Below are 26,545 nucleotides of genomic sequence, written 5' to 3' on the forward strand. Positions count from 1 at the left end.
CGACACCAATACGTTTTCGGGTACCTTGAGCAGATGAGATAGGACAGAGGATAGTTGTAGAGGCATTGGCATTAAGAGGCGACGGAGGTCGTCCAGAGACAGCCTGATATGTTGGAATGTGAGACAGGGGGCATGAGAGGAGAGGACATTCGCATTCAGAGACGACAGGAGACGTTTTTTGATGGCATAGATGTTGAGATTGGACGGAGGACGTAGAAGCATTCGCATGCAGAGATGACGGAAGACGTCCAGGGAAAGCCTGATATGCTCGGAGGTCACCAAGGACAGGAGAGGACAGTTGAATTCAGAGGAGACATAACGTTTTGAGGTGGGAGAAGATGAAGAGATGGCCCAGAAGACAGTCGAGCCATTCGCATTCAGGGGCGACAAAAATTGTCCAGTGATAGCATAAGGTGTTGGGAGGTGACTGAGGACGCAGATGCATGATTTGCATTCAGAGGCGACAGAAGACACTTTGAAGTGCTTTAAAGACAAGGAGAAAAAGAACAGGAGACAGTACACGCATTCGCTTTTGGAGGCGACAGAAGACTTTTTGAGGTGCATTAAGCAGATGAGAGACAGAAGACTGTACAAGAGGCATTCGAATGTAGAGGCTACAGAAGACGTCCTGGGACACTACAGCCTAAGATGTTGGGCAGTAAGACAGATAACAGGAGAGGACATCGCATTCAGTGATCACAGAAGACATTTTGTTTGACCAAAATGATGAGATTGGATGGGTGGAGAGGAGACAGTCTGAGATATTTGGAGGTGACAAAGGACTGGAGAGGACATTCGCATTCAGAAAAGATGATGCAAATGGGTTCCGATTCGCTTGTGATGCACTCGCCGGAAAAAGGAACATTTCGAGAGGGTATAATGACTGAAAAATACATATTGGCTCTGGACGTCCTGGTAACAGACATAGCGCGCACCGACTTAGTTGTTGGCCGCAGTACTACCTCATCATCTTAGTCCACCAAAATATTTTCTGCCGTCGATCTCTGAATGCGAATGTCCTCTCCTGTCCTCAGCCACCTTCCAATATCTCAGACTATCCCTGCCTCCGTCGCCTCTCAACGCGAAAGTTCTCTCCTGTCAGTCCTCAGTCACACCTCAACATATCAGGCAGTCACTGGACGTCTTCTGTAGAGCCATTTGCATTCAGGGGAGACCGAATACATCTCGAGAAAGCATGAGGTGTTAGGGGGAGGAGCGGCTTAAAGACAATGAGAAAAGGACGGAAGACAGTATGCATCCGCTTTTCGAAGCGACACCAGTACGTTTCCGGGTACCTTGAGCAGATGAGATAGGACAGAGTATAGTTGTAGAGGCATTGGCATTAAGAGGCGACGGAGGTCGTCCAGAGACAGCCTGATATGTTGGGAGGTGAGACAGAGGGCAGGAGAGGAGAGAACATTCGCATTCAGAGACAACTGTCCTCTCCTGTCCTTTATAGTGTCATAGACAAGGGGTGTAATCAATGGATAGCCATTGGCTGGGGACTGGTGCTGCAACATATCTCACAGGGTTGTCACAAGAATAACACAACTTCTGTATCAATTTACTTGCTCATTTATTTTTTGTATCAGAATATACAGGTATACATTATCGTTTTTACAAAGCTGTATCAAAGCACTACGACAATCAAGATTTTCAGATCAAATGTGAGGATACCAGTGCATAGCAAGATTACTAAAAAGCATTTTTTTATAATTTATAACAAAAAGGAGGGACATCTATATATGAGTTTCACCTAAGACCATTTCTGAATATTAAAGATATATGAGTTTCACCTAAGACCATTTCTGAATATTAAAGATATATGAGTTTCACCTAAGATCATTTCTGAATATTAAAGATATACATGTATGAGTTTCACTTAAGACCATTTCTGAATATTAAAGATATATGAGTTTCACCTAAGACCATTTCTGAATATTAAAGATATATGAGTTTCACCTAAGACCATTTCTGAATATTAAAGAAACTGGAGATATAACTGTGGTCTTAAGCCACACAAAATGTTCAATTTGGATAGACATTGGGTTGGTGACACCTAGTTTTCTGATGATCATGATGTCATATTCTGACTTGGCATTTGGAGTAGTTTTTAATGAAGTGATCTTACATAGGTGACACTAGGGTACGTATTTTACCTACATTTACTAAAGTAGTGCACATCCTGTTATAAGTTATACGTATAGGACATCTACTTCAAGATATATATCAGTGATTACCAAAGAATGTTCATTGCACAATGAATTTAGCTTGCATAAACTAACTAAACTTGAAGAACTAAAAGTGGTTCAAAACTACCCTGTGCACAGTGCAACTTTGACTGTGCCCTGTGACAGATCAAAACAGAGCGTTCTCAAAAATGCTACTACATGTATACATGTATTATCAAACACAACATGTCACAGAAGGACAGGGACATGTTCTTCAGAGAAAGACACAAAAATATTCACATGGCATTGGATCTACCGGTATTGATAGAAGGGCACATTATTTGAACAGGACTTTTAGCTGGAAGCTGTCCATAATCTGACTGATTGAAAGACCAAATTACATGTACTTCAGATCTTTCTTAATTGCAACAAGGTTTAATGAAACAGAATTGATACTGTAAGATAGGCACTGCTTGCTATTACCAGGATTAAATAAAGATATAGTCTTTATTAATTCTTACTATTACTGAGAGACAAATATATTACCCTTGCTATCATTTTTCACATTAGTAAAATAAATTACTCAAAAAAAATTACATTGACCATCAACCTGAAATGTAAAAATGTCACACAAGGGGTGTCTATTCCAGTTATTCCACAAATCTAATCAATTGAAATATATTATAGTGTTCGTTTACCATTTAGCGCAATATAATATGAAAGATAACAAATATACTTAAATCACAATCACCTGGTGCAGTAATAACGCAAAAATATATAGTCTTCCTGACAAATTTTATTTTTGGTTATACATATAGTCTAAAATGAAACTTGGACCACGAGATAAAAATTGTTACCCGTATACTGGTAACTGATGACAATGTGATATACTGGATATAAGAATACAATGTTTCACTCTCTCCACATTTGAGAACACCCTGGGACAATTTATTTCTTCGTTTGCAGCAGACAAAATATAAAATTGATGAAATTTTAGTATATCCTAAGGGGTTAACAAATAAAACATATGGTATGTGTCTACGTTATCTACATATAAAAGCGACCAGATCCATCATCATAGATGTCCAAACTTGCTCAGGTGTGCAGACTGCTTAGCTGGAAGGAGGGCCTGAAAGACGAAATGGAAAAATGTTTGTAACAAAGGAAAATACTGTGACACTGAGTTCAATTTAAATCATACAGGGATGTCCGGTCACATTACCATCAGCATGGAGGTCAACGTATGACTTCATCTAGAACACAACGAGGCATCGCATTAGGTTGACCTTTGGAGTCAAACTCAATTGTTTCACACTTAAGCATGTTACGTTGTTAAGAAATTTCAATTTAATGAACAATTTGTTAGACAAACTGCATCATGAGGGATGTTGTACATGTACATCGTGTACAGTACTACGTCAGTTCAACAGGGCTCACGAGTCAGAATTTGTATATATGTATGTCGTCACAGTCGACAGAAGCTAGTGCTGTTAAAGCTGACTTCACATTATTGTCTTGCCGTTCGTGACCACGTGTCATGATTCAGTGCACGAGTGGCAACATCCCCTATTCATCCAGAAAGCATCTGAGTAACTATCTGAATGATTGAAGTACATATCTGCTTAAAGGTACCATACTCACATCATTATGAATGTAGTCATTGCAGGCATAGCACCAGATACTGAGATCAGCATAGCTCAACACGAGAGGATGTTCTGTGGCAATGCCATGGAACAACATGTGCTCATTCACATAACGACTGCAATACACCTGAAATCACGGAGGATAAAACCTTTATACAATGTACTCGTGTTGCAAACCGTAGCAGGACTTTTAATTTTACCAGCAACATCTGATAAAAACAGTAATGCACTGGCATTAACTTAATCTGCCAAACCCGTCAAAAGTATAAGGTACATGTAGGCCCCTACTGTCTATGCATCAGGTTTTCAAGTCCTATGTCCTGTAGGTGTCTTAAACTGACAGTAGTATAGTGGTGTACAGTAATGTACAGGCAGTTACTGATCCTGACTGGATGACATTTGACAGATCCTGAGAATACACAGGGCCTTGGTACTATTGTCAATTTTCCATTCTACACTAAAGCATCCAAGGTGCCAGACCACAATAGTTCTACATGTAAAGGAAAAATAGGAAAGCAAATTCCCTCGACATACCTTATAACAGATCAAACACACCCAATTCTCACCAACGGCCTCACAGTCGAGACACGGGGCATTGGCATCGAGACCCTTGTCTGGGAGTGGACCTATCATGGACAGATGGGGACACCAAGGACGCGGCATCACAGCAAACATATGAGCATTCTGAAAACAAAACATCAGCATGATATATTTGGCAAGTTATTTGAGGAAACCTCATTCACAGGCAAGGTTTTTCATAGAAACCTCATTCACAGACCAAACTTTCATGAAAACCTCATTCATGGGCCATGCTATCATGGAAACCTCATACACAGGACTGGTTTTTATCAAACGTCATTCACAGGCCAGGTATTCATTGAAATGTCATACACAGGTGAGTCTTTTATTGAAACTGGGTTCATTAAATGGGGTTTGAAATCCACCCCCTGTTTCCACCCTGAGCTTACATTAAAATAACAAGAGTGACTGACTGTGAGCCAGTTAGGAGCTAGGACAGAAACTGATGAATGACTTACTGGGTCATCACTGATACCTCCTAAAAGTTCACCCACAGTGGTCTGTCCGGTCACACCACCACAAGCCCCGGCCTCATCCTCAAGAGACTCCACCTCGGGAGATGTATCTGCCGACCCTGGCTGAAGTGGTTTGGATATATCCAGTGACCCGCTTGTACTTCCCTCTTGTTTCATATTGTCTTCCACTGAAATCATGAAACGAACAGATAATGGTGATAAATAATGGCAAGTATGGTTTCCTCATTCAGTCAATTCAAGCCTCAGTCCAATGATGGATTTTACCAAACATCTGTGTGTGCACCAGTCAACTCTTAAAATACTATGCAACGGCCCCCAGAACTTATCTGTCTTTATCCTACTCACCGGAGACCTTTGACATATCTGTAATCAAACCTTCCATCTGGAATGATTCCTCAGTGTGAGTGCTTGTGTCACCAGCCGTAGAACTAGAAAAGAAGAGAGAAGCAGAAAGTTTATCAAATATCAAAATCATCCCCCATCTGGGACTTTAACAGCTTCAGCTAGCAGTCACAAGTATCCAGTAAAGGTTTAAAGTCTGCAATATAGGCCTACATGTACCTAAATTTGATATAATGTTTTTACAGCCACAGTCTACAGAACAACTGACAATCACAACTTAGAGAAAAAACTTTCAATACTCTCTTACCTTCTTTCTGTAACATTTGAATCTGTGTCTGTGGTGCTGGCTTCATCAGTCAAACTGTCATCACCCAACTCAGACTTGGCACTGCGGTGTTTGATTGGAGCAGGAAGATCCACTGAAGAAGGGACATAGAAATGCTTTCGACGTGTTGCATTATAAAAGAGCAAATACACTTAATCGCCAAATTTCAGTCAGTACTTTAGCTTCATGGATTTTGCAGATAAACACAATAAAGGTTATTCAAAAACAAAAGTGGCTCTTCTTATGTGACTCTCTTAACACCTTCAGCGCCGAACCACGTAGATCGACGTGGCCCAAATCCCCCTTCTTTGAGCTGGTTATCGGAGTCTCATGGACTTCATGAAAGAACTACGCCATCGCCATCTTCAGGGGAAGGTAGGAACTGAGTCTTTTCAGTTCCTACCGTGCCCTGAAGATGGCGATGGCGTAGTTCTTTCGTGAAGTCTTTCAGTTCCTACCTTTCCCTGAAGATGGCGATGGCGTTGTTCTTTCATGAAATCCATGAGACTCAGATAACCAGCTCAAAGAGGGGGGATTTGGGCCACGTGGATCTACGTTGTTCGGCGCTGAAGGTGTCAATACTGCTGGGTTTTTTTAGGATTGGGTTGAGTATAGACTGTTTTTAAAGTCTTTCAAAATATGAGCTAAACTGTATAAGTATGCAATGTGCTTCTTGTCACGACAATCAGACAATCGTTCCAAAAATAATTCTCACCCCTGTATTGCAAGCATGTCCAATATTTTGAGTGTGCATCTTGGACATTGCAAATGGACTCAACGTGTCTGAAATCAGAGCAAAAAGACATCAGTGTCAATGAAATTTCTTTGAGTAAATACCACAGACCAACTTCAGCATATTACATTATTCATTCAGAATGTGCAGACATCAAAATAGCAGTATGGTGGGGTGAGTTATTAACATATTTACTACTCCACGTGAATTTTTCCAAATTCCACCCCATCACATGTAAAAAATTAAGTCTTCAGGGTGACTCCCTTAACACAAACAAATAAGCCCACATATGTTGTGGACTGTCATGACAGCCTGTGACAGTCAGCGCCATGTCACAGCGGCCATAGTTTTAACCAGACTTACATATCACTTGGCCGGTGTTCCAAGTTGAGAGGCGGGCAAGGATCGCCCAGGAGGGTGTGGGTACACATGGCCATCGACTCGGATATTGACGTCAAGTTGTAGCCGCCCTGAAAGCAGTCAATGGCATATTGTGTCAAAGAAATGAGTGCCTCTCTCATTTAACAAAGAGTCTGGCCCAACCTGGTATGAGAGATCAAGTATAGACCATGCTGGTACGATGCAGTAGTGACACTTAAATGAGGATTCAGATTATTTCAAGTTTTGAGTTTGAACTGCAACAAAACTCTTCTAGTTGCCAAGTCAACATGCTACACATAATCTAAGAGAAGCATTATCTACGAGAACCAATAAGAATATCTTACCTCTAATGCTAATAAGACTTTTCCATTTGCGAGGGATGATAGCATATGTGTCATGTGGGCATAGCCCTCTGGTGTGACGTTACAGCCTCCAAGTGGGTCACCACGGGCTGCATCAAAACCAGCTGACACCAGCACAAGTTCTGGATCGAACTGGAATAAAATGGTAAGATTGTACACACAGCCGTTGATTTTTAAGGCACCCATTGTACATGTAGTGCATCTTAAACCGAATACAATAAAGCACCTTGAGAAATGTAGTTGCTCAAAAAAAGTGAGCACCATTATTTTCAAAAGCGAACAAGAGGGACACAGACATGGTTCATCGACATTCCATCTCCAATTTTCAGAAAGATCTATAGCAAACATGCAGAGATTTACCTCATAAGCTATTGGCATTATGACCTGTTGGAAGGCAGCCAGGTACTCCGGGTCACCAGCACCACGCTTATTCCAGGGTATATTCACGTTGAAGCCCTCGCCCGGACCTCGGCCGACCTTGACGTAGTCTCCATCCAGACCACTAGGGAAGAAGAAGCCATACTCGTACCTGTGGATGGACATGTAAAGGACGGAGGGGTCTTCCTCAAACATGTGCTGGGTACCATTTCCGTGATGGATGTCCCAATCAAGGATCAGAACCCTGAAAATGAGAAAACAAAATAAGGGCCTGGTCGTTCAGAACAAATTTTGTTGCTTACACTGAAATTAACTTAACTCGGCGTTACCTACTCCAGAGTTGTCAGCATTTTGATTCAGAAGGCTCATTCTTGGTTTTCTGTGCAACATCGCCACAAATCAGAATGGCATTTTCTCGTGAGATAAACTATGTTATGTTGCAGTAATGAGACTGATCTTTTGTCAAAGAAGTATGTCTTACCTTTCTAAATTGTACTTTTTCTGAGCATATCTCGCTGCCACTGCCACAGAGTTAAAGAAACAGAATCCACAAGCTTTACTCGATTCCGCATGGTGCCCAGGAGGTCTGATGATGCCCAGGCCATTCTGGCACTGACCGGTCAGGACGTGGTCTACCACATTTAGCAGGGAGCCGGCAGCTAGACTAGCACATTCATGAGCATCCTGGAACAGAGCAGAAGAAGTGTCATTATTGTGTCTCCTGAAACTCCTTTCAAACATCCTAGCAGGTGTTTTTAGACAGTATGCTTCATATTCTGCTCACCACATCTCATTTACATTCTATGAAATTGACACATGAATCTTCACAAACCTCACCTGTGAAAGATATACGGAGTTGTACCTATCCTCAAGGTCAATGAGGTCTCTAGGTTTCATGTTTTTCATGCACTGTATTTCTTCGATGTAGGCGAGTCTGTGCACCAGCTCTAGCTCTTCCGTGGTAGCAGATCTGGACTGAAAATGGAAGAAGACCTAGAATTATCCTAGCAGTATGCCTTTGTGTTTTATCACTGAACAAAAAACCCAAAACACCATTGAGAGGAAAGCACATACGCCGTAAAGAGAGACACAACATCCATACAAACCTTAAGTTGCACCACCCGATCCAATAACTTGTATTCTTCGTGTTTGTCAAAGATTCGAGAAATACGATCTGGACGTTCAGGGTGGCCACTGAAAATCAAGAAGTTCAAGTGTAAGAAGCGTAAAACAAAAACGTGTTATTCTTATGAAGCTGGAAGGATGTTTTCAACATTCATCAGTTCTTTTCATAGACTACGAGTTACTTTGAATCTAGTCTCACGGAGGAGAAGCTAGTCTAACGGAGGAGAAGCTGTCCAACACTGTAACTAAGTAAAGTTAGACTTACAAATGTATAAGGCAGTGTTTCTGTCTAAAGTTAAAAGTTAAAGTTCAACAATCTACAGCACTACAGCTCAACGCACTTCCAGCATCTAAGAATGCTGTGGGGATATTAAGGTGGGCTAAGCGCATAAAATTGACCATCGAATTTTGAGAACAAGATTTCAAGAGTACCCCCCGACTGTTGACAGTTACTACATGAGATGTCTCCTGAATACATGTAGCTAAACTTTGAAGGGGTTTTGAAATTTGCCCAAAGTGTCCCTTTGGTGTATACAATCGTCAAGACACTAGCAGACGAGCCCTTCTGTACCTGATACAGGCATGTTACATGTTACTTAAACTTACTTATACACTGCGTTCCTATGTTTCCTCATGGCTTCGTCGTAAACAAGGCACGTTCTGTCTGGCGGCACTGCCAGGTTCGTCTCTTTGACAAGCTGCTCCAACTGCCAGTCTAAGAACATGTTGGTCTCTTTTGGCAGGACGGGGTAGCAGTTCGTCAGCTTGTATCTGTCTGGTTTCTCTTCGTCTTCACTGATGGAGGAAAGATAACATACACGTAGGTTAGAATTTCAGCTAGTGAGACCTAGGTTCAATGATACATCTAAATTTCGTATCAGAATTTAGAAAGCCAGACGACATAAATAGGCTGTACTGAAAAAAACTTACTGTGTATGGAAAATGTCCTCTACCTCACTTGGCTGACCAGGGTCAAGGTTTCCTTGGTAACGTAAACAGTTCCAATATGGCCGCAGAGCCTTGATGCAGTTCAGTATGGTGTTGACCACACTGCGTTCTGGTTGCTTCAAAGGCCCAACACTTGGACAAGGATCACCAAGTAGTGTCCGCAAGGTCAGTGCAGCACCTTCTGATAACGACTTCAGACAGTAACCACCCTAGAGAAGAAGAAAGATGATTGGCAGGTTAAAAGAGTGTCGGAGAAACCATGTCAGATATCAATAGTCAGGCTTGCATTCTACTCTATTGGCCATAGAAAAGGGTTACAGCCAATGGTCAAGAAGGAAGAAATGGAAAGAGGCAACACTGCATTTAGTTCCTTTACATATTCAGTGGAACCTTCCTTAGTGGACACCCTCTATTTTAAAGGATACTTCCTAATCAGGACACCTCTCTATTACAGACAGCATATGACAGTCCCAAGAGTGTCCTTATAAGGAAAGTTCTCCTGTAGATAGTTACCTCCAGGAAAACACAGACTTTTCCATCGGCCAGTCCCATTAGCATGTGGGTCAGATGAGCATAGAATGCTGGCGTAACCTTCATCATCCCCTGGAGAGAGAAAAATGCACTCAATTTAACACCAAATATCTCCAGCATTCAATGACAGAAACCAATATTCTGATTATCCATTGTATAGTACCCCCAGGTATATGGCACGGCTTAACCCGCCGGCCATGAGGGAATTCCTTTATGGCCCAGTGGTTGGCGCGTTGGCCCCAGAGTGGAAGTTAAGCAACGTTGAGCGCGGTCAACCTTCGGATCGGTGACCGGCGCGTACAATACATCCATTCATGAGCTGATAGAGTTCATCTATTTTGTTCGTAACGTTCGTAGGATATCACAAATGGATTGAGGGCAGATATTGAGTCCTTATAGTATCACAGATTAAACCACAGACAATTTGAAATGCAGCTTAGCGGCCATGACTGACAGTGAGAAAGGACTTAAAACCAATTCTCTGAACCCCAGTCTTACCTTTTCATCACCAAGAGCAGAATCATAGCCTGCTGATACCAAAACTATCTCGGGTCTGAACTAAAACAAGAGGACAGATGAATGTGACAATGCTACTGATATTCCCACCATGAAAAGCCACACATGCAGTAGACAACTTAAAGGGGAATATAGGCAAGGCTCTCAGTGTTCAGTTGACAATTTTCAAAAACTGAAAGTAAGGTGGGGGTACAAATTGTATAATCGATTTAGCATGTCACGGAATCACCACCAATATTCCCCTTTAGAGATGTCAAAGTGACAGTCAAAACGTGCAAAGAGAAACTATAACCACCAAATTTTTAGATTTCTTTTTTGCGAATAGCGACAATTTCTGAAAGAAACTATATTTTCACGCTTTTATTTTAGCTCTTTCCGGTTTTTTTCAAATAAAAATTTGGTGGTTTACAGTATGAGACCGCTAAAGCAGACTATACCTCAGGGCAACCAAGGGCTGCGTCATAGCCGGCTGACACTAAAACAAGCTCAGGATTAAACTGAAAGAAAAATAACGATATAATTTACAGCCATATCTTTTGACTATTGATTCAAACTGTAATTTTAGTACCAGACTACATGTATATATGAGAAAGAGTAAACAGTTGATTACTGAGGACATTTTTATGATTGTGTGACATCGGCCCCTATGCAAGTTCCTTTTTTGAATGAATTAGTTAAATCATTGGACTCACCTGGTAAGCTATTGGGAGAAGCACTTGTTGGAATATAGCAAGGTATTCACTATTTCCTACACCGATCTGGAAAAGCAAAATCAGATGATTTATAGAAAAGATTCCAGCCGACAAATCAAATACACTGAAAACATTTGAAAGTTCATTCAAAAGAAGCAAGCCAATGAGCTCTAGCTTGGCACTGATGTGGACCTGCATCACCAAAGATTCAAGGATAGGCATCTGTATCAAAATGAAGCTTATTACCTCAGTTTATATGAACATGTGAATATCTCCATATGACTCAAAAAGCGACTTAAAGCCAGTGATGGGTCACAGTTAAACAAACAACTCACTCCAAAATCAAAACATAGCTTACCTGATTAAGAGGGACGTTTATGTTGTAACCTTTGCCTCGTCCTTCCCCAATAAAATCATAATTGGATTCACGTAGGTTCGGCCAGAATGTGCCATTTTCATAACGATGGATGGAAAAATACAGGATGCTGCAAAAAAAAGTTGAAATTCAGTTGGTGTGTTGCAGCTTGGTAGTCAAAAGATATCCCCCAGCCGTAAGCAGTCCTTCACATTGGTCGTTGGCCATCAAGTTTTGTTAGGGACATGTAGCTGTAATCAACAGGCCTGTCTCTCTGTACAGAGGGGTCCTCGCCCAGCCTTTTTGAGGTCAATACGTAATATATTATGGGGATCAGTAATGGGGACTGGGGATCCAATAAAGCAAGAAGATTTATTCTCTCAGGGCTTAACAACTACTATCAGCAGCCTGTTGGGGTACCAAGCGGATCCAGGGGGCACCTGACAGTTAGGATACCTAGGGCGAACCTGGCTGCACACCCAACCAGCTTGGTGCAAAAAAAACCTCATACAACTGACCATCAATGATATCAAAACTCCTCCTTCACACATAATGGAGATATCTACTTACTTTGGGTCATCATAGAATTCACGCTGCGTCCCTTGGCCATGGTGCACATCCCAGTCAACAATCAAAATCCTGTAGACATAAAGACAATATATCATTCTGTATGTTAAACAAGTGAAAAAAAATACATGTATTATACGACCCTTTTAAAAAAGACACTGTATTAACACAGATTAATTTCTGCATACATGTATATCATTTAAAGCAAGTATGAATTTAACTACCTACCTTGTTACACCGAGTGTCTGCCTGGCATACCTGGCCCCCAAAGCCACATTGTTAAACACACAAAATCCATTAGGTTCATTCTGTTGAGCATGGTGTCCAGGTGGTCGGATGATCGCCATGCCATTCCTTGTTTTCCCTCCCACCACATCCTCAATGATCTGTTGCGTGAAGCCAACCGCTAACTCACCACAGGGGAATGTTTTCTGCAAGAAAGGATGTCACTGATAACTATCAAGTTCATGATTAAAGGTCTGCGGAGCAAGACGACCCAAGTCGTATGGTTAGTGCATTGGACTTACAGGTTGTTTTGCCAAGAACCCCTTCTAATTACTGACAAACATGCCCTACTTCAAATACCTCAGACACTTTGTGCCTATTCATAACGATATTTTGCAATCCGATCTCATTTTGAGAAGACAGGAATGCTTGGATTGACAGAGGCTAAACTTAGTACTCTTTTTTAATCCCCAAGAAGAAAGGGCTCTTTTAGGTTGACTAAAATGAGTACTTTTGATATTCTTTTGAAAATGTTATTGTTGATGATTACGGATGACCCAAAAGATATATTTTTAACCTACCTGATGAAGGAAGACTGAGTCATACTTCGAAGATAAATCGGCAAGTTGATTTTCTTCCATTGTTGCAGTACTCTTTATCAAATCGACATACTCTTGACTGTGGACGGAGTATAGGTCTTGGTCTGAGACATCTGACGGCTGGAAAGTTAGAAAAGAATTCTGTTAACTTTTCAATTTTCTTAGAAATTTTCGCAAATCGCAAAGATTAAAAGGTGTAAAAATTTGGCAGTTTTGCTTTTTTTTTCAAAGCAAGCTTCATTCGTATCAAGTTCGTCACCTATTACACGGTTTACTAAACTACTTTTCCCCGGCACACCACTTTTATGTGATAACCTTTTCCACAGGCAACTAACATTTTCAGATATGAGATGAGTTTCCCTACCTTAACCATTACACACCTATCCTGTAGTTTGTAATGGCAGATTCGCTCCCAGGTCTTGAGCAATCGTTCAGGGTTCTCTATATACTGCTTATCCCAAAGACAGCAATGCTCAGCCATCTTCTCATCATACGCCAAACTTGTCCTAAAATGTGATGTTCAGATTTATTAGTCATGGTTGGATTTCAGGACAGTGATGCCAAGCGAATAAATCAAAATACACAAGGGGTTAATGAAGCAGGATATCATGAACCCATTATATAGTCAAGACGCAGAGGAAACAATAGGATTTTTTTTCGTCAGACTTCCTGAGTGTAAACTTGCTCTTTTCCATCCGCTGCTGCACTCTACATGCTCTACATGTCCTACGAAGGAAAATGGTTGACTCTTTTTGAACACGACTTCATTTACCGGAACTAGATTCTGCATATCAGAATATGAAATAAGAAAATTTGACACATACCCAGTTGGAACATGCTGTCGACTGTCCAAAGACTAAAAGGAAAAAGTTACAGTAAATACCAAATAATGATACATGTGTAATTTATACAAATCACAAATTTTTTCCAGCATTAAAAATCTGCTTTTTCAGTTACATAAGGCACAGAGATATGTTCCAATTCTGACAAGAATTCTTTTGACCACGACACTGGGGTCACTATTTATGGAGAGATGATTTCATATTCTCAGGAAAATCTTTTTACATTCATTGTTTAGTGTGGGCTGGTTTTCAACTGTTTCATGAGAGTGGATTAGGCTACCGGCAACACAACTCTTCATTTTTCTGTAATCTGTTAGGCCTACATGTATTAAAATATTTCAGATAACTCAACTCACCAGACTCTGAAACTTTCCGACCAAATTCGCATTCTTCTTTGCTGACCTCATCTGACGTCCGACCTTCTTAGCCTCAGCCAGGCTGCCGTTGTTCTTCTTTTTACCGGAAGAGGTCTACAAGCAAGCAAAATAACAATGCTCTTAATAACAAAAAATGTTTAATGTATCTATCCCATAGCAGCCTCATGGCCTAGTGGTTTACAATGCTGGCCACCACGCAATAGGGCCTGGGTTCGATACCGGGGAGAACCCAGGATCGTATGTCTGGATGAACCGGCGTGGCTTTCAAGGAACTAAAATTCCTGGCTCTTCACAGTCCTTCGAATGAGAATCAAAACCAAGGTTCCTGGTGTCTATGCCAGGGCAAGCTAAGACCCCACCAAGTGAGAAACATGGGTAGCTTGCGTGGACTCTATCTCTCTCGCAAAAGTCGGACCACTAGGCCAATAAACCCAATTGGTGCCTAACCGTAGTGGCACGCAGGATACGCTCATCCCGCCTTGGAGGAGGATTACTCCTAGGAGAATGACCCCTCCAAGTGCAAAGCAAATGCTGAAGAAGAAGAAAGAAGAAGTCTCTATCCCATATCCACCTATCCCCATAAAGGAGTGGTTTAAGAAGTCTGCCTGTGAACAGAAGGCAGAAAGTTTGAGCCCACTTAGAAGCTTTTTCTGATGTGGCAGGCTGGTTAGCTCATGAGTCATAAGATCAACCTGTACCAAATTAACACTGTCACTGAGTTATGGCTATGCGACCTCTCACTTCACCAGCGAACTATTCTTCTTGAATTTATCTGACTCACTCCAAAGAAGAACTTAGTGTACATGTACCTTTGGTCGTGCACCTCCTTTTTTCACAGGATTCTTTGCACCATTAGCCGGGGTTTCCTTGACATCTTGTTGTGGCGTTGCAGGCTTAGAGTTCTCTTTCTGCCCGCTGGCACTGCCACGATTCCTCCCAGGCCGTGGCTTGTTGTCCTCATCCATGATGCTCTTATTGGTTGTCACATTCTCTAAAATCAAAGAGAAAAGGACAATTTCACGAGGGCTGAATCGCTCTCCATGGAGCTAAATACATGTATAGAGGAAGTTTTCTAATCATCTGGAGTGATTACAGTATCCACCAAAGGACAACTTGTGGGGAATGATGGAGCTGGAGTTTGATCCTTCCTCCTTAGACATGAATGACCAACATGGTGTATTATAATGAAAGTCATTAGCCTTGGTGCAAAGCTGCCAACATCATGCCAGATCTAGACCACTCCGTTTGCCTGCCTCCTGACCCACACTACAACGTTGGTTGGCCTAAACCTGGAACACTACATTGACTGGTCTCTGGTGCCACTGAATATTGGTCAGCTGGGTATTAAATAGGACTATAGGAGTAGGAGTATTGAAATTCACAACACCTGAAAATTCGACAAACCTTTTCTACAAGGCCGGAGCCCATGGCCATGGGGCCGGAGTCGGACCACACTCGACCTAGTTTCTTTCATCTTTTAATGTCGTCATCATGTGTCATATAAAGTGAGGAACAATTTAGGCCTATAGTAAATAGTTTAAAGTTTTGTTTGAACTAACCGTGATGACTTTGACACTATCATAGAAAATACCAAGCCAATCCTGGCAATCAAGGCTCAAAATAGATCGGACCCTTCTGTAACAAAAGCTTGCTTTCACAAGCCTATCAATCAGAGCCGAGATGAGCTCAATTATTTAATCAATCAGGGGTCAGAGACATTATCCTACAATCACTCAACGACTCGGCTACAACAGAGTGTAGTGCTCTAGCTATTGGAGGGGTATTACGATAGAGAAGAAGGGGTATTTAACTCCCAGTCCTTCCCTTCTCATACCTCCTTCCCTGGCCCGATTAATCCCGCAGCGGCCTGCGACATGGAATATTATAATGGATACAGATGACGGAGATGTGCATGTACCCCTTTTTGGGACCCTGAGTGCCCCCTCAGGGTCTCTCCACACAGTTAGTCTGGGGTGTCCAGTCTGTGGTCATGATGCGAATGCAGCTACTGTCACCCTCATCTGGAACAGGGTTTCCTTGTTCCACCCTGTATATAGGCCTACGTCAATGCATTAGAACTTCGTGTGGAAAAATTGGAAAACTCAAACCACATTCTTTGATCAATTTCTTTCATTACAATGGCAGGATAAAAAGGAAATTTAACAAAATCTAAATCTAAGCGACAGATATATTCTTGTTGCAGTTATTGCTGTAATGCAAAATCTTACGATTTTCGCAACCGCTAAATTTACCATCCTTAGTTCAACCGACTCACGAAAGATGGCAGCACACGTACTAAAGACGAATTGTCTCTTGTCTCGGGCCATCGGTTGTGACCCGGCCCGGGCTGGGGTTGCGACAGCATTATGTATGTTTTTCTTCCCCAGGAAACCTGACATGTCGCTTTTATTAAAGGTCTACGACAACGTAGCTGTAGCAGATTCCCACGGTAATACTTGCATGGTTGTGACGTTGTAGCTCTCCTGGTCCGACTTGAGGACTCATTGGGCCTAGAAGAATCCAAACTAACGATACCTCATTAAGGTTGGGTTTTGGGCAATTTGCATGTGGCTAAGAATCGTTTTAATGAAAGAGGCACTGACCGACCAGAGACAGCACAGGGGAGCAGATTTAACAAATAGAAAGTCACAGCCTGGACTGGTGTTGTCATAATCGCATATCCATGATATACCGGCACGAAACGTATACCCGTACTCTTTCACTGAAAAATCCTCTGAATTTGTCGGGTAGTTTTATACGAAACGCTTGATCGACTAGGTCGTTCAAGATGAAGCCATATCAGTGAAAAGAATCAAGTATATTAAACGAAAGCGGTTAGGTGGGAGTCTCTAAGGATACTCAAACGTAGACTCCCTTGGCAGCCCATCGCGTCATCCTAATTTGGTCTCCTTAGGGTGAGGAACGAGGCCGGTCAACTGCGTCCGGAGTGTAGCTCAAAAGTAGCCCTTAGAGATAAACTTTATTCTAGCCCAATGACAATTTTTTTACATAAAATGCGAATGTGCGTCAGCATGGAAGTTACGGCAGTGAATATATACTTGAGTAAACAATGTTCGATTCGAAACTGTTTGGCCGGCATCCATTCTGGGAATTAGATAGAAGAGGAAGAGCAGCAGGAGATAACGCCGGACCGACATCGTGGGCCAATTACCCACAGGATAGCGCTACGTACATTTACAATTAACAGCCGAAAATATTCACGCTTGTACCAGGATTATTTTTTATCGCAAAATCAAACAAGATCCACGATCAAGGGGCTTGCCCCCGCCGCTGATGAAGATCACCAATTAGACGCACTTGCTCCCCTTTAAAGCGGATTCAAGTCCGTCGAACCTGAATTCGATCTAACCGCTCCGTTATCCCTGCCTACGGATTCGCAGAGGGGTTCATCACGCGGCCCATGAATATAACTCCCCCAACCTTGTGCTTGATGAAGAACATAAACGGATGATCGGCGACGAACTGCAACACTGGGTCACCGAAGGCGGATCTTCCGCGGGATACCATGGCGGTTGCGGCGGCCGCTTCGCTTCCCTCTTCATTCACCTAAAGGAAGAATAAAATGGTATTTTAGCTGGTGCTAATGTTTAACCAGTAGTTCGTACCAACCTTCCTGTTAAAAAAATCCTCGCCACCCGGGTGGACATACAACGCCGGTCGATCGACCCGGATCGACCTCTGTGGGCAATAGGTTAGATCGAATTCAGATTCGACGGACTTGAATCCACAAGGGTATTGCATGACTAGTACTGGTCAGGGTGTTGCCTTGTCAAATCTTGATAGTCAAGATCCCTAGAATGTATATATTCCATGTTCTCTATCTTACCGACGTGTCAGACATCAACTGGTGAAGTGCAGCATGGAAACATTTACAGTGAGAGTGAAGACTGAGTATGTGGACCATGTTTTACATACCTCAATGAAGACCTTGTGTAGTGCGTCAGAGACGTAGAGGTCACCAGTCGGGTCAATTCCGGTCAGATTTGCCTTCCCCGGGATGAACAGGTCCACGATTGACATCCGCTTTAGGGGTTCCTTCAGGTCAAAATGCTGCGTTAATTTAAACCTATGGGAAGATGACATAAGAGATGATTATGACTTGTGCTCCTTCGTCCTACCCGCCGAGGGCATGTCTCCGGTTCGGAGCCCCGCCCGAGTGTGACAGGTAACGTATTGTCAGACGGAATTGGACGACAGAAAGAGTAAGGCCGTCCAAAGGAGACATGGCGCCCTCACACGCTATAGCAGTGGAGTTGATTCAAATGAGGCTGCTTGGTCTACGCCTGCAGACGACCTGTGCCGGAAAGCATCTACATGTACGAAGGCTACCCATAGGCGAGAGTGGAAACTGATTCATTGTCTCAAGGCACGAAGAACGGGACTGAGAAAGGTGGACGACGACGATTCTCTGGTACTTACTTTGGCAGAGAAATGTTCACATTCCATTCCACCATTTGTTTGGTAACAGTTTCAATGTTCCGCTGCAGACATTCCTCAAAGGCTTGGAACTGCTGCTGGTTTGTCCTGTGCATTGGAAGGACCAACACCATGCTCATACTGCCGCCCTTGTATTCCATCTCGACGGCCTGGAAAAGAAACACGTACAGCTTTTTAACATTGCACTGAAGAATTCGTAAAGGGACACACATACAGGAAAAGGTGTCCGGACCAATGTTACTCGGACGGATTATGGTAATGGTTCTATTTATAGCAGAGAAAAGGTCCCTTAATACCTCAGCGATTAAAAGCGCATAATAGAATCCCTTTGTTCCCCGGACATGCTATCCCGTAGGACATTTCAAACTTCTACACCGAGATTCTCCGCTAAAAACACTTTGACAGGAGTATAAACATCATAAATTTAGAGTTTGGACGTCATGTTGTTGCTGCTTTTTTTAAATTCGGGGGCTACCTTATAATTGCATTCTTCATCTTCCTTATATTTGAATTTACTGGTTACATCCATCATATCCACGACCTGCTCATCATCATGACTGAAAAATCTCTTCTCTTTCGTCATCTGCGCATCGAATTTCCTGCAAAGTAAAAAGATAAAGTAAAACACTTAAAGGTATCACCAATTCTAATACCTTTATGTTTATTCATTTATGGTAAAAGTTATTCATTCGCTCTGATTTTAGGTAAAATGTCGGCCAGAAAGAAAACGAAAATGAAAGAACACGAATAATGTGCCAACTTATGGTTATTATAAACATTAGGAAATACATACGTTTTCCAATCAGCCTTGAAGTACACTGCATTGACTAAGACCATTCGCACCAGTTCATCCAAGACTCCATCAGAGATGAGGTCTTTGATCTTATTCTTGGTCTTCTTCTCCACCCAGCGATTGATCGTGTCCCTGGCCACATCTGGGGCCTTGAAGTCAACCGCCTGTGGAAATGCCCCAATCACATCCTCCGTAAGGCTGAGATATTTTGCTGAGATCGTGCTGCTGTTCTGGTAAAATACCCGGTTGGCTGATTCGAAAAAATATCCGTCTGGCAATCTGCAGAAGATGAATTCGAAAGTTATTTTCTGTGCGGACGCCGAGTACTACACTCTTAAAAATATAGTTTTTTTTTCAGCCAACACAAGTTATGCACCTCCTCTTACCTCTTATGCCCCCCCTACTTGTTCGGGTTTGTTTCATTCTGATCACTGGGCAGTCGGCGGACTCGACCGGGCGCGATTAAAAAGGGACAATCTACACTCCGGACGCAGTGGACCGGCCTCGTCCTTTCCCCTATGAGACAGTATCAATAGGATGACGAAGTGGACTGCCCGCGGGGAGTCTATATATGTCCATCAGGTAATAATGCCTACCTCTCCATTGTGCTACGGAAGTGCCTGGTGTTGTTCCTCAGCTGGCGATCTGTTCCCATCCTCATGCCCGCCCGGAGCTGCTTCCAGGTATTCCCCTTGGCCCCAAGGATAGTCATCATGAGCGCGCTCTCGATGCTGTACGGGGAAAAGATGAGATTCTGTCGCGGTTTCTCCTCAGACAGCTGAGTGTACATGTCGCTCGAGAACTGTCGCAGCCGCCTGATGTACTCCTTGAATGACTGACTTCTTCTCTTCATACTACCGTGGTGGACATTGTTTATTTCGTTCTGGCCAACTGAAAGAGGTAGAATGGGATGACGAAATGTCCACATGGCAAGTGCCGTCGACCTGTCGCATCTTTGATCTGCCGGCCTGATAAAATGACTTTGCCTCTACATGTACATCCACACCTTCTCTTCAAAAGAAAGTCGAAAGACTTGAAGGTGTGCTACTCATGTTTACACCGGGTGTTTACACTACGGACGGAGTGAACCGGCCTCGTCCCTCACCCTAACCCATAGAGGAAGGGCGGCTGAGCAAAAAACTATTGATACGTCAAATTAATATAACGGGTCACTATAAATAATAGGCTGCTCGTTTCGCGTGGCCCACTACCCCGATAATTTCTCGGTCTGGAACAAGGGTAATTAGGTTTGGGCTTGTTGTTGGAGGCATCTATCAAACTGCGACAAAGAAGCATTACACTACACTTACCAACAAAACCTGCTACACACAACACGAAGACGACCTTCAAGACTAACTCCATGTTTCGCTCAACAGGAAAACTAACTTAATGAAGAAATTGCGTTTAAACTTTGAGTAATACCAATGCCATGTATGTCTGTGTGGACTTAATAGATAAGCACTTCCTTGTTGGGAAAAGCGGTAATGATTGTGAATCAGTTGATTCCATGAAAATCTAGATCAGTGGGGCACGGTAATGGTAAATATCCGGGGTTAGAAGATGATCGGCGGGAATGACGTACAGCCTGTTGCAGAGTCTTAGCACCATTATAGTGCCCACGTTCCAATACCATTTTAGACCCCCAGGACAATATCTACCAGAGATACTTTAGTATATAGCTCAATAAGGCATTTTTTACAATAGCTTCCCCAAGGCCAGAGCTTGCTGAATCCATAGAATTACTATGCCCGCTAGCTGTATTTTATTCTTCTGGTAGAAAAGTGAGAAAATCTGACTAAAACGACCCCCTCAAAAAACTCCCGAAGTCAGTTCCTTCATTACCCTGAAGATGGCGTTTGTATTGTTTTAACGTTGAAGCCTTTAGAGAAGGTGTTGCGTATCCGGGGCGTTTGCAATCACTGGTGTAACGTTTATCATTACGGCCTCAGTTCCTTCAGTATCCTGAAGATGGCGTTTGTATTGTTTTAACGTTGAAACCTTTAGAGGTGTTGCGTATCCGGGGCGCTTGCAATCACTGGTGTAACGTTTATCATTACGGCCTCAGTTCCTTCATTATCCTGAAGATGGCGTTTGAATTGTTTTAACGTTGAAGCCTTTAGAGGTGTCGCGTATCCGGGGCGCTTGCAATCACTGGTGTAACGTTTATCATTACGGCCTCAGTTCCTTCATTATCCTGAAGATGGCGTTTGTATTGTTTTAACGTTGAAGTCTTTAGAGAAGGTGTTGCGTATCCGGGGCGCGTGCAATCACTGGTGTAACGTTTATCATTACCGCCTGCCTCCTTACAATAATGGTCTGACGGATGGACGTCTGGTGCGAAATACAAATGGCCTGTTGTGGCAACCGTGTGAAATCTATTGACGACACAGGTTTTTGATTCTATCAAGATAATCATAAATCATGAATGACTTCAGACACTGCACGCTGGAAGAATTTTGCGATAGATCATGTTCGTTGTGTCATCTTGTATTTTGGCGTTAACTCCAACTTGGCGTTTTTTCACCCATATCAGTTAAAACATCCATTAGGCTATAGTAACGCCAAGTTAAAGTAAACGTCAAGTTAACCCTCCACCTAGGGGTCATGAGATTAGATGACAGATATCAGCCTGACGGCGACAAAATTGATAAACACAATCATGTACAACCTAATTTTTTTCGAAACCAATGGGTTTTTTAGACGTTGGTGTCAATAGTTACGATATTTATTCGGTCTCTCTCGGTCATCCTTATCATTTCGAGACATCAATATAAAAGAGCTAGAAGCTTGTCACCTGGTCATATTCTCTCGGCTTTAACCAAGACAGCCGCCAAAATGGTAAGCAGTTTTCTTCTAATTATTTTCGTGTTTCTCAGTACATAACGGATATCTAGAACTTGTACCTGCACGCCCATCAAGCGTAAAGGGCGGTATACTGAAAATGAGTAAAACGAAAGTGAAACATACGGAAAAGGAGGACTGGTTTTAAAATGGTCACTTGGCTAAAGCTTGCAGATCCTAAATTTCCAGCAATAAAGGAGTTTCGAAATTGGCGCATTGCGGAGTTTCTTCGGTTTTCCAAATCAGCAAATATTATTCGTGACTTTTACGCGAATATTTAGCAGTTCTTGAAAGTATTTTCTGTCTCCATATTGGTTAGATTAATGAAAAGCGACGAGTTTTTAACACCGAGAGTAAGTATAGAAATAACGCAGCACTGCCTAATCTCATTTTCTTGATACTTTGAAGGGAAAGTGTTGGATTGCGTTCGTCCTCTTCCTCTTCATCGCGCACTCGGCGGGATTTCCGGGCGCGGCGAAATCCTCAAGTAGGAGAGGGTAAGTCTGCGGCACGAGGGTTCTGATGGATTTGTAATACGTTAGTTACGAGTTTTCTTGCAAAGCCTCTAGAACGTCGACGCGGACGCCAATCACATTGTTTGACCTTTCGATTTTGATATGAAACAATGGGACTGGCTTTCATCACGTGGGTGTTTCAGGGGATTTGCCAAAACTCTCATGGGCCATCAGCGCGGTGCTGCTGACAGCTGAAGATTGATGTTCAAATTAACAGCATTGCCTCACCTCTCGGCGGGGCTCAGGTTCGTTTCCCGGTCGAACCTTGCGTCAAACCAGAATCGAACTTCAAGGATAAAAAAGTCATGAGACGTGTTATCAATGGGAAATATTGCAAATCACAGTCACGGTCCTATATATACTGGCAGCCACTTTTGAAGCAACATATCTCATGCCCAATTTGCCTAGAATGTTGTGATTTTGCAGGGAGAGATTCATTCCTACCACTGACGAGGAACACAAGGCCAAGATCGACGAGGTCATCAAGTCATTGAAGGAGAAGTTTGGAGAGGTAGGCGCGCCGACTGAGTACCACGCCCATACGGATACGTGCCAAAACGGATGGAAATTAAACCGTCCCTTTTTATGGACGGTGCCAATGGCGTTATATATGTATACTTTATAATTAAAAACAGAAAAAAGCGGCCTTGCAGAATTCTGCCCAGCAGTTTTCGCAGAGCTGCTCATTTACTTAGAGCAAGTTAAAGACGAAAACTCAAAATTATAATATCCAGTGCGACCGCATGGGAAAGCGATCTTGAATTTGTGCTTAAGCTTACTACCTTTTCAAAGAAAAATAGGTCAGTACGAAAAGAATCTCCACTGTGACTTTTTTGTATCTTCAGGTAGATCCAGGTTTCTTCGACAAACTCAAGGAGACCATTATAAGTAAGTTGAAAGTAACCCTTACACACAGCTTGTTCCTTCCTTTAATTTGTAATATCATGTCATGGGCCCCGTTCATAACTGAATTCCACTGTGCTCTCCGGACAGTACATTTCTTTTTATTTCCCGTAGGTCAATTGTCGTCTTTTCTTGCAGGCATCCCTGGCACAATTAAAGACAAATTTGATAGCCTCATAAGTGGAATTTTCGGTGTAAGTACATGTCATTTCATTTCGTAATCCTTAATGAACCAAAATATGTGGATTTGAATATAGAGAATACCGTCATACGCGCTTTCGTGGTTTACCAGTAAACTGTGATTTAAATTGAGGATTAGATCAAATTAACATGGAGAAAATCTCAGATAAACAATGTTCCATCATGTCAACAGTCATTTTTTATCGTCTAATTTCAGCTATTCGGAAAAGGCAAGGTAAAAATTTTAACGAATTATTTTTTTAAATCCCACACATCTTGCAAGAATTGCAGCAAACTTAAGGCCGTTAGTTTAAAAATTGAAATTTGTAATCATGTTTTAGAAAAGGGGATTGCAAAGATTTTAATGCTTATCACTGTAAGTTCCAAAGAAGGGTATATCCAATGCTGTTTACCAAAGAAATATTTTGACTTTCAATAGGACAGCCAGAGGTAAACAGTATCACTAAACAGTTACAAATTGTCAGTGAAAATATTAGGTTGCTTGCCTTTGCTTTGGCTTCAGTCAGATAAGCATGAGATATCCGCAGAGGAGAAAGCATTCCGACTGAAATTTAACACAATTCTTGAAGAGATGAAGACGAAAGTTCCAGTAATAGAGGTAGGTTGTTTATATTTTTAATCTTATTTCTGAAGTTTTCGAAAATTCATCGGTAAAAACTTCAGGGACATTCTTGTCAAGTTTTTAGCCGAGCAGAAAAAAACTCTCTCGAGTTGAAAATAAATAAATAGATACAAGAGAAGATGTTGCTCAATTTAAAATTGCATATTAGAGTAAATTTCGAATGACATATACTTAGAGGAGCTTCTGTTGTGCATTCTAGGCAAAAAGATTCATGCCATCAACTGATGAAGCAATCAAGGCACAGCTTGATGCAGTGATTGCCGAACTGAAGGAGAAGTTCGGAGAGGTAGGGACAATTTTTTGTCGAGAACTTTTCAATGGAAAATAAAGAATTAAGATTGCAATGAGATCTCATGAGTGACCCTCTACATGTAATTTATTGACATACATGTTTGGTATATCGTCACCCTCCTAAACAAATCCGACTCATTTTTCCATGTTTTGAGGAAAACGAAAGAACAATCCCATATACATGTACTAATAAATCTATATTTTGCAATGACTTCTAAAGTCTCGAACTCTTTTTGTTTCTTCTGTGTGCAGGTTGACCCTGGTTTCTTTGACAAGCTGAAGGAAACCATTACAAGTAAGAGACCCAGTCCTTTGACAGAGAGCTCATTGTTGAAGTTTGCCTCTTTCCTCTTCAACCGATTTCATCTTAACGAATTCTTCATTTCCGAGGATTCATCAGCATTAGTAAATTTAGAAGGTGTAGTGTCAGAGTAACAGAAAGGTGCGCGGGTAGGGGCGCGGGAGACTACGTAGGAACAAGCACTATCCATTACTGCACTAGTGACGTTTATGCAAAGCTTGTACTTGGGGTATTAACACTCATTATATTCGATTACCCGTTTTTCTTTTCAAGGCATCCCCGGTAAAGTTAAAGATAAATTTGACAGCATCATTAGCAGCATCTTCAACGTAAGTTGATTGTACATTCTGTTACTTAGCTATATTTTACTCACCCGATATGTCACATGCGGCAATATATTTAGAAGGAAGTCAATCCAACATGTATTTCATTTTCTTGATTAACTTGATCATGTTGACCTGGTAATGCTATTGACTATGACTGCTTTGCCAGCGAGGTGGGAATTGCTCATACCAAGAAGGATTATAGCCTCCACGAGACATTATCAGTTAACATCCATCCATTTGTATTTCAGCTCTTTGGAGGAAACAAGGTAATGAAAACGAATGTTCAAAATCATCAGATTTATATTGACGCTTCTAAAAGAGATTTGTTTCTTTTCTCTTAATATAATCTTGCTTTTAGTGAAATAAAATAGTAATGGCCAATCAGGACCAAGAAACGTCCTTAATTGATGTCTGCTATAAGGGACGTTCCACTGTTGTACTTCTCTATCATATCTATTTCGAATCGAAAGATTGGTCTCTGAAATGGGGCATTATTTGATATGTGCGTTCATGAAACATTCTTTTCTTTGTCAATCTCAGCCAGAAGAGCATGAGATATCTCCAGAAGAGAAAGCTTTCCGACAGAAATTCGACAAAATCCTTGAAGAAATGATGAAGAAGGTACCAGTAGTTGAGGTGGGTTGGATATTAAGATTTGTTCTTGTAGTTGGCCCGCAGCTTACGTCAGTTCTGGGATGTAGGTTAGAGGGTTGCACTTGCACCCCCTCTCCCCCCCCCCCCAACAAAACAGCAGACGATTCCGCTTCTCAAAGTTTTGCTTTTTTAACTGCCGGCTGTAAAGGAGAATTTAATATCATGTTGACCTGCCTAAATGAAGTTTATTTATCAAATTTCATGCTCAGTCTACTGAAGTTTAACCTCCCAATGACATGGTTATTGTTAGTTAACTTTCTCTGGATCTTTTTTTCAGGAATAGAAACACACTCCGTTTATTCCAACAGTACCGACTGACCACAGCTAGCAATAAATTTCTTATAATTTAACAACTGTATGACCACAGCTGCCAATAAATTTCTTATAATTTAACAACTGTAAACAATGCGTTTCTCATTTTCCTGGCACCTGTTACAGGACTAAGACTGTGACAGTCTCCACACAAACCCCCT

At 41.9% G+C, this 26,545-nt stretch overlaps 3 protein-coding genes across 6 annotated transcripts; 1 reads left to right on the forward strand and 2 right to left on the reverse strand.

Annotated features, from left to right (window-relative positions):
* Positions 1-1,577: 1,577 nt before the first annotated feature.
* LOC135490595 (histone deacetylase 6-like) lies at positions 1,578-16,888 on the reverse strand. Of its 4 annotated transcripts, none has more exons than XM_064775821.1 (28): positions 16,396-16,888; positions 14,977-15,158; positions 14,147-14,260; positions 13,773-13,804; positions 13,313-13,454; positions 12,931-13,068; positions 12,353-12,555; positions 12,128-12,196; positions 11,561-11,687; positions 11,203-11,268; positions 10,948-11,007; positions 10,493-10,552; positions 9,977-10,066; positions 9,446-9,672; positions 9,122-9,310; positions 8,497-8,584; positions 8,228-8,365; positions 7,872-8,074; positions 7,373-7,634; positions 6,995-7,144; positions 6,633-6,739; positions 6,252-6,319; positions 5,519-5,630; positions 5,215-5,297; positions 4,852-5,036; positions 4,349-4,498; positions 3,813-3,941; positions 1,578-3,300 (listed from the first exon to the last, which is right to left on the reverse strand). In XM_064775821.1, exons 2-28 carry the CDS (start codon positions 15,130-15,132, stop codon positions 3,247-3,249), a joined length of 3,402 nt encoding a protein of 1,133 aa, XP_064631891.1. In that variant the 5' UTR covers positions 15,133-15,158; positions 16,396-16,888; the 3' UTR covers positions 1,578-3,246. The 4 variants fall into 4 exon arrangements, with proteins under 4 accessions (XP_064631891.1, XP_064631888.1, XP_064631890.1 ...); XM_064775818.1 differs by having other exon boundaries at positions 15,572-16,888; XM_064775820.1 differs by lacking the exon at positions 10,948-11,007 and having other exon boundaries at positions 15,572-16,888.
* Positions 16,889-17,128: 240 nt separating this feature from the next.
* Positions 17,129-20,896, reverse strand: LOC135490596 (leukocyte elastase inhibitor-like). The gene is made up of 7 exons (XM_064775822.1): positions 20,729-20,896; positions 20,015-20,309; positions 19,419-19,697; positions 19,101-19,224; positions 18,608-18,774; positions 18,104-18,254; positions 17,129-17,734 (listed from the first exon to the last, which is right to left on the reverse strand). The coding sequence occupies exons 1-7, from the start codon at positions 20,778-20,780 to the stop codon at positions 17,555-17,557; spliced, it is 1,248 nt and encodes a 415-aa protein (XP_064631892.1). The 5' UTR covers positions 20,781-20,896; the 3' UTR covers positions 17,129-17,554.
* A 1,291-nt stretch (positions 20,897-22,187) lies between these two features.
* On the forward strand, positions 22,188-26,478 carry LOC135491209 (uncharacterized). The gene is made up of 13 exons (XM_064776932.1): positions 22,188-22,256; positions 22,668-22,756; positions 23,201-23,285; positions 23,620-23,662; positions 23,816-23,871; positions 24,075-24,092; positions 24,381-24,476; positions 24,700-24,786; positions 25,044-25,086; positions 25,366-25,421; positions 25,667-25,684; positions 25,959-26,054; positions 26,350-26,478. Exons 1-13 carry the CDS (start codon positions 22,254-22,256, stop codon positions 26,353-26,355), a joined length of 696 nt encoding a protein of 231 aa, XP_064633002.1. The 5' UTR covers positions 22,188-22,253; the 3' UTR covers positions 26,356-26,478.
* The last annotated feature ends 67 nt before the right edge of the window (positions 26,479-26,545 follow it).

The sequence above is a fragment of the Lineus longissimus genome, chromosome 7 (assembly GCF_910592395.1).
Source record: "Lineus longissimus chromosome 7, tnLinLong1.2, whole genome shotgun sequence".
Classification (NCBI taxonomy): Eukaryota; Metazoa; Nemertea; class Pilidiophora; order Heteronemertea; family Lineidae; genus Lineus; species Lineus longissimus.

Bases quoted from the DNA above. Each gene is read 5' to 3' on its own strand.
- LOC135490595 (XM_064775818.1), bottom strand. From the start codon at position 15,641: ATGAAAGAAACTAGGTCGAGTGTGGTCCGACTCCGGCCCCATGGCCAT. The intron at 10,067-10,492 runs GTAAGACTGGGG...TTCTCTCTCCAG, and splicing joins CTGCTCTTGGTGATGAAAAG to GGGATGATGAAGGTTACGCC. The intron at 8,366-8,496 runs GTTTGTATGGAT...TTCCATTTTCAG, and splicing joins ATCGGGTGGTGCAACTTAAG to TCCAGATCTGCTACCACGGA.
- LOC135490596 (XM_064775822.1), bottom strand. From the start codon at position 20,780: ATGGAGTTAGTCTTGAAGGTCGTCTTCGTGTTGTGTGTAGCAGGTTTT. The intron at 20,310-20,728 runs GTAAGTGTAGTG...TACCTCTTTCAG, and splicing joins GTGTGTAGCAGGTTTTGTTG to TTGGCCAGAACGAAATAAAC. The intron at 17,735-18,103 runs GTATGTAAAACA...TTCTTCCTTTAG, and splicing joins TACACAAGGTCTTCATTGAG to GTGAATGAAGAGGGAAGCGA.
- LOC135491209 (XM_064776932.1), top strand. The intron at 23,663-23,815 runs GTAAGTTGAAAG...CTTTTCTTGCAG, and splicing joins ACTCAAGGAGACCATTATAA to GCATCCCTGGCACAATTAAA. The intron at 24,477-24,699 runs GTAGGTTGTTTA...TGTGCATTCTAG, and splicing joins CGAAAGTTCCAGTAATAGAG to GCAAAAAGATTCATGCCATC.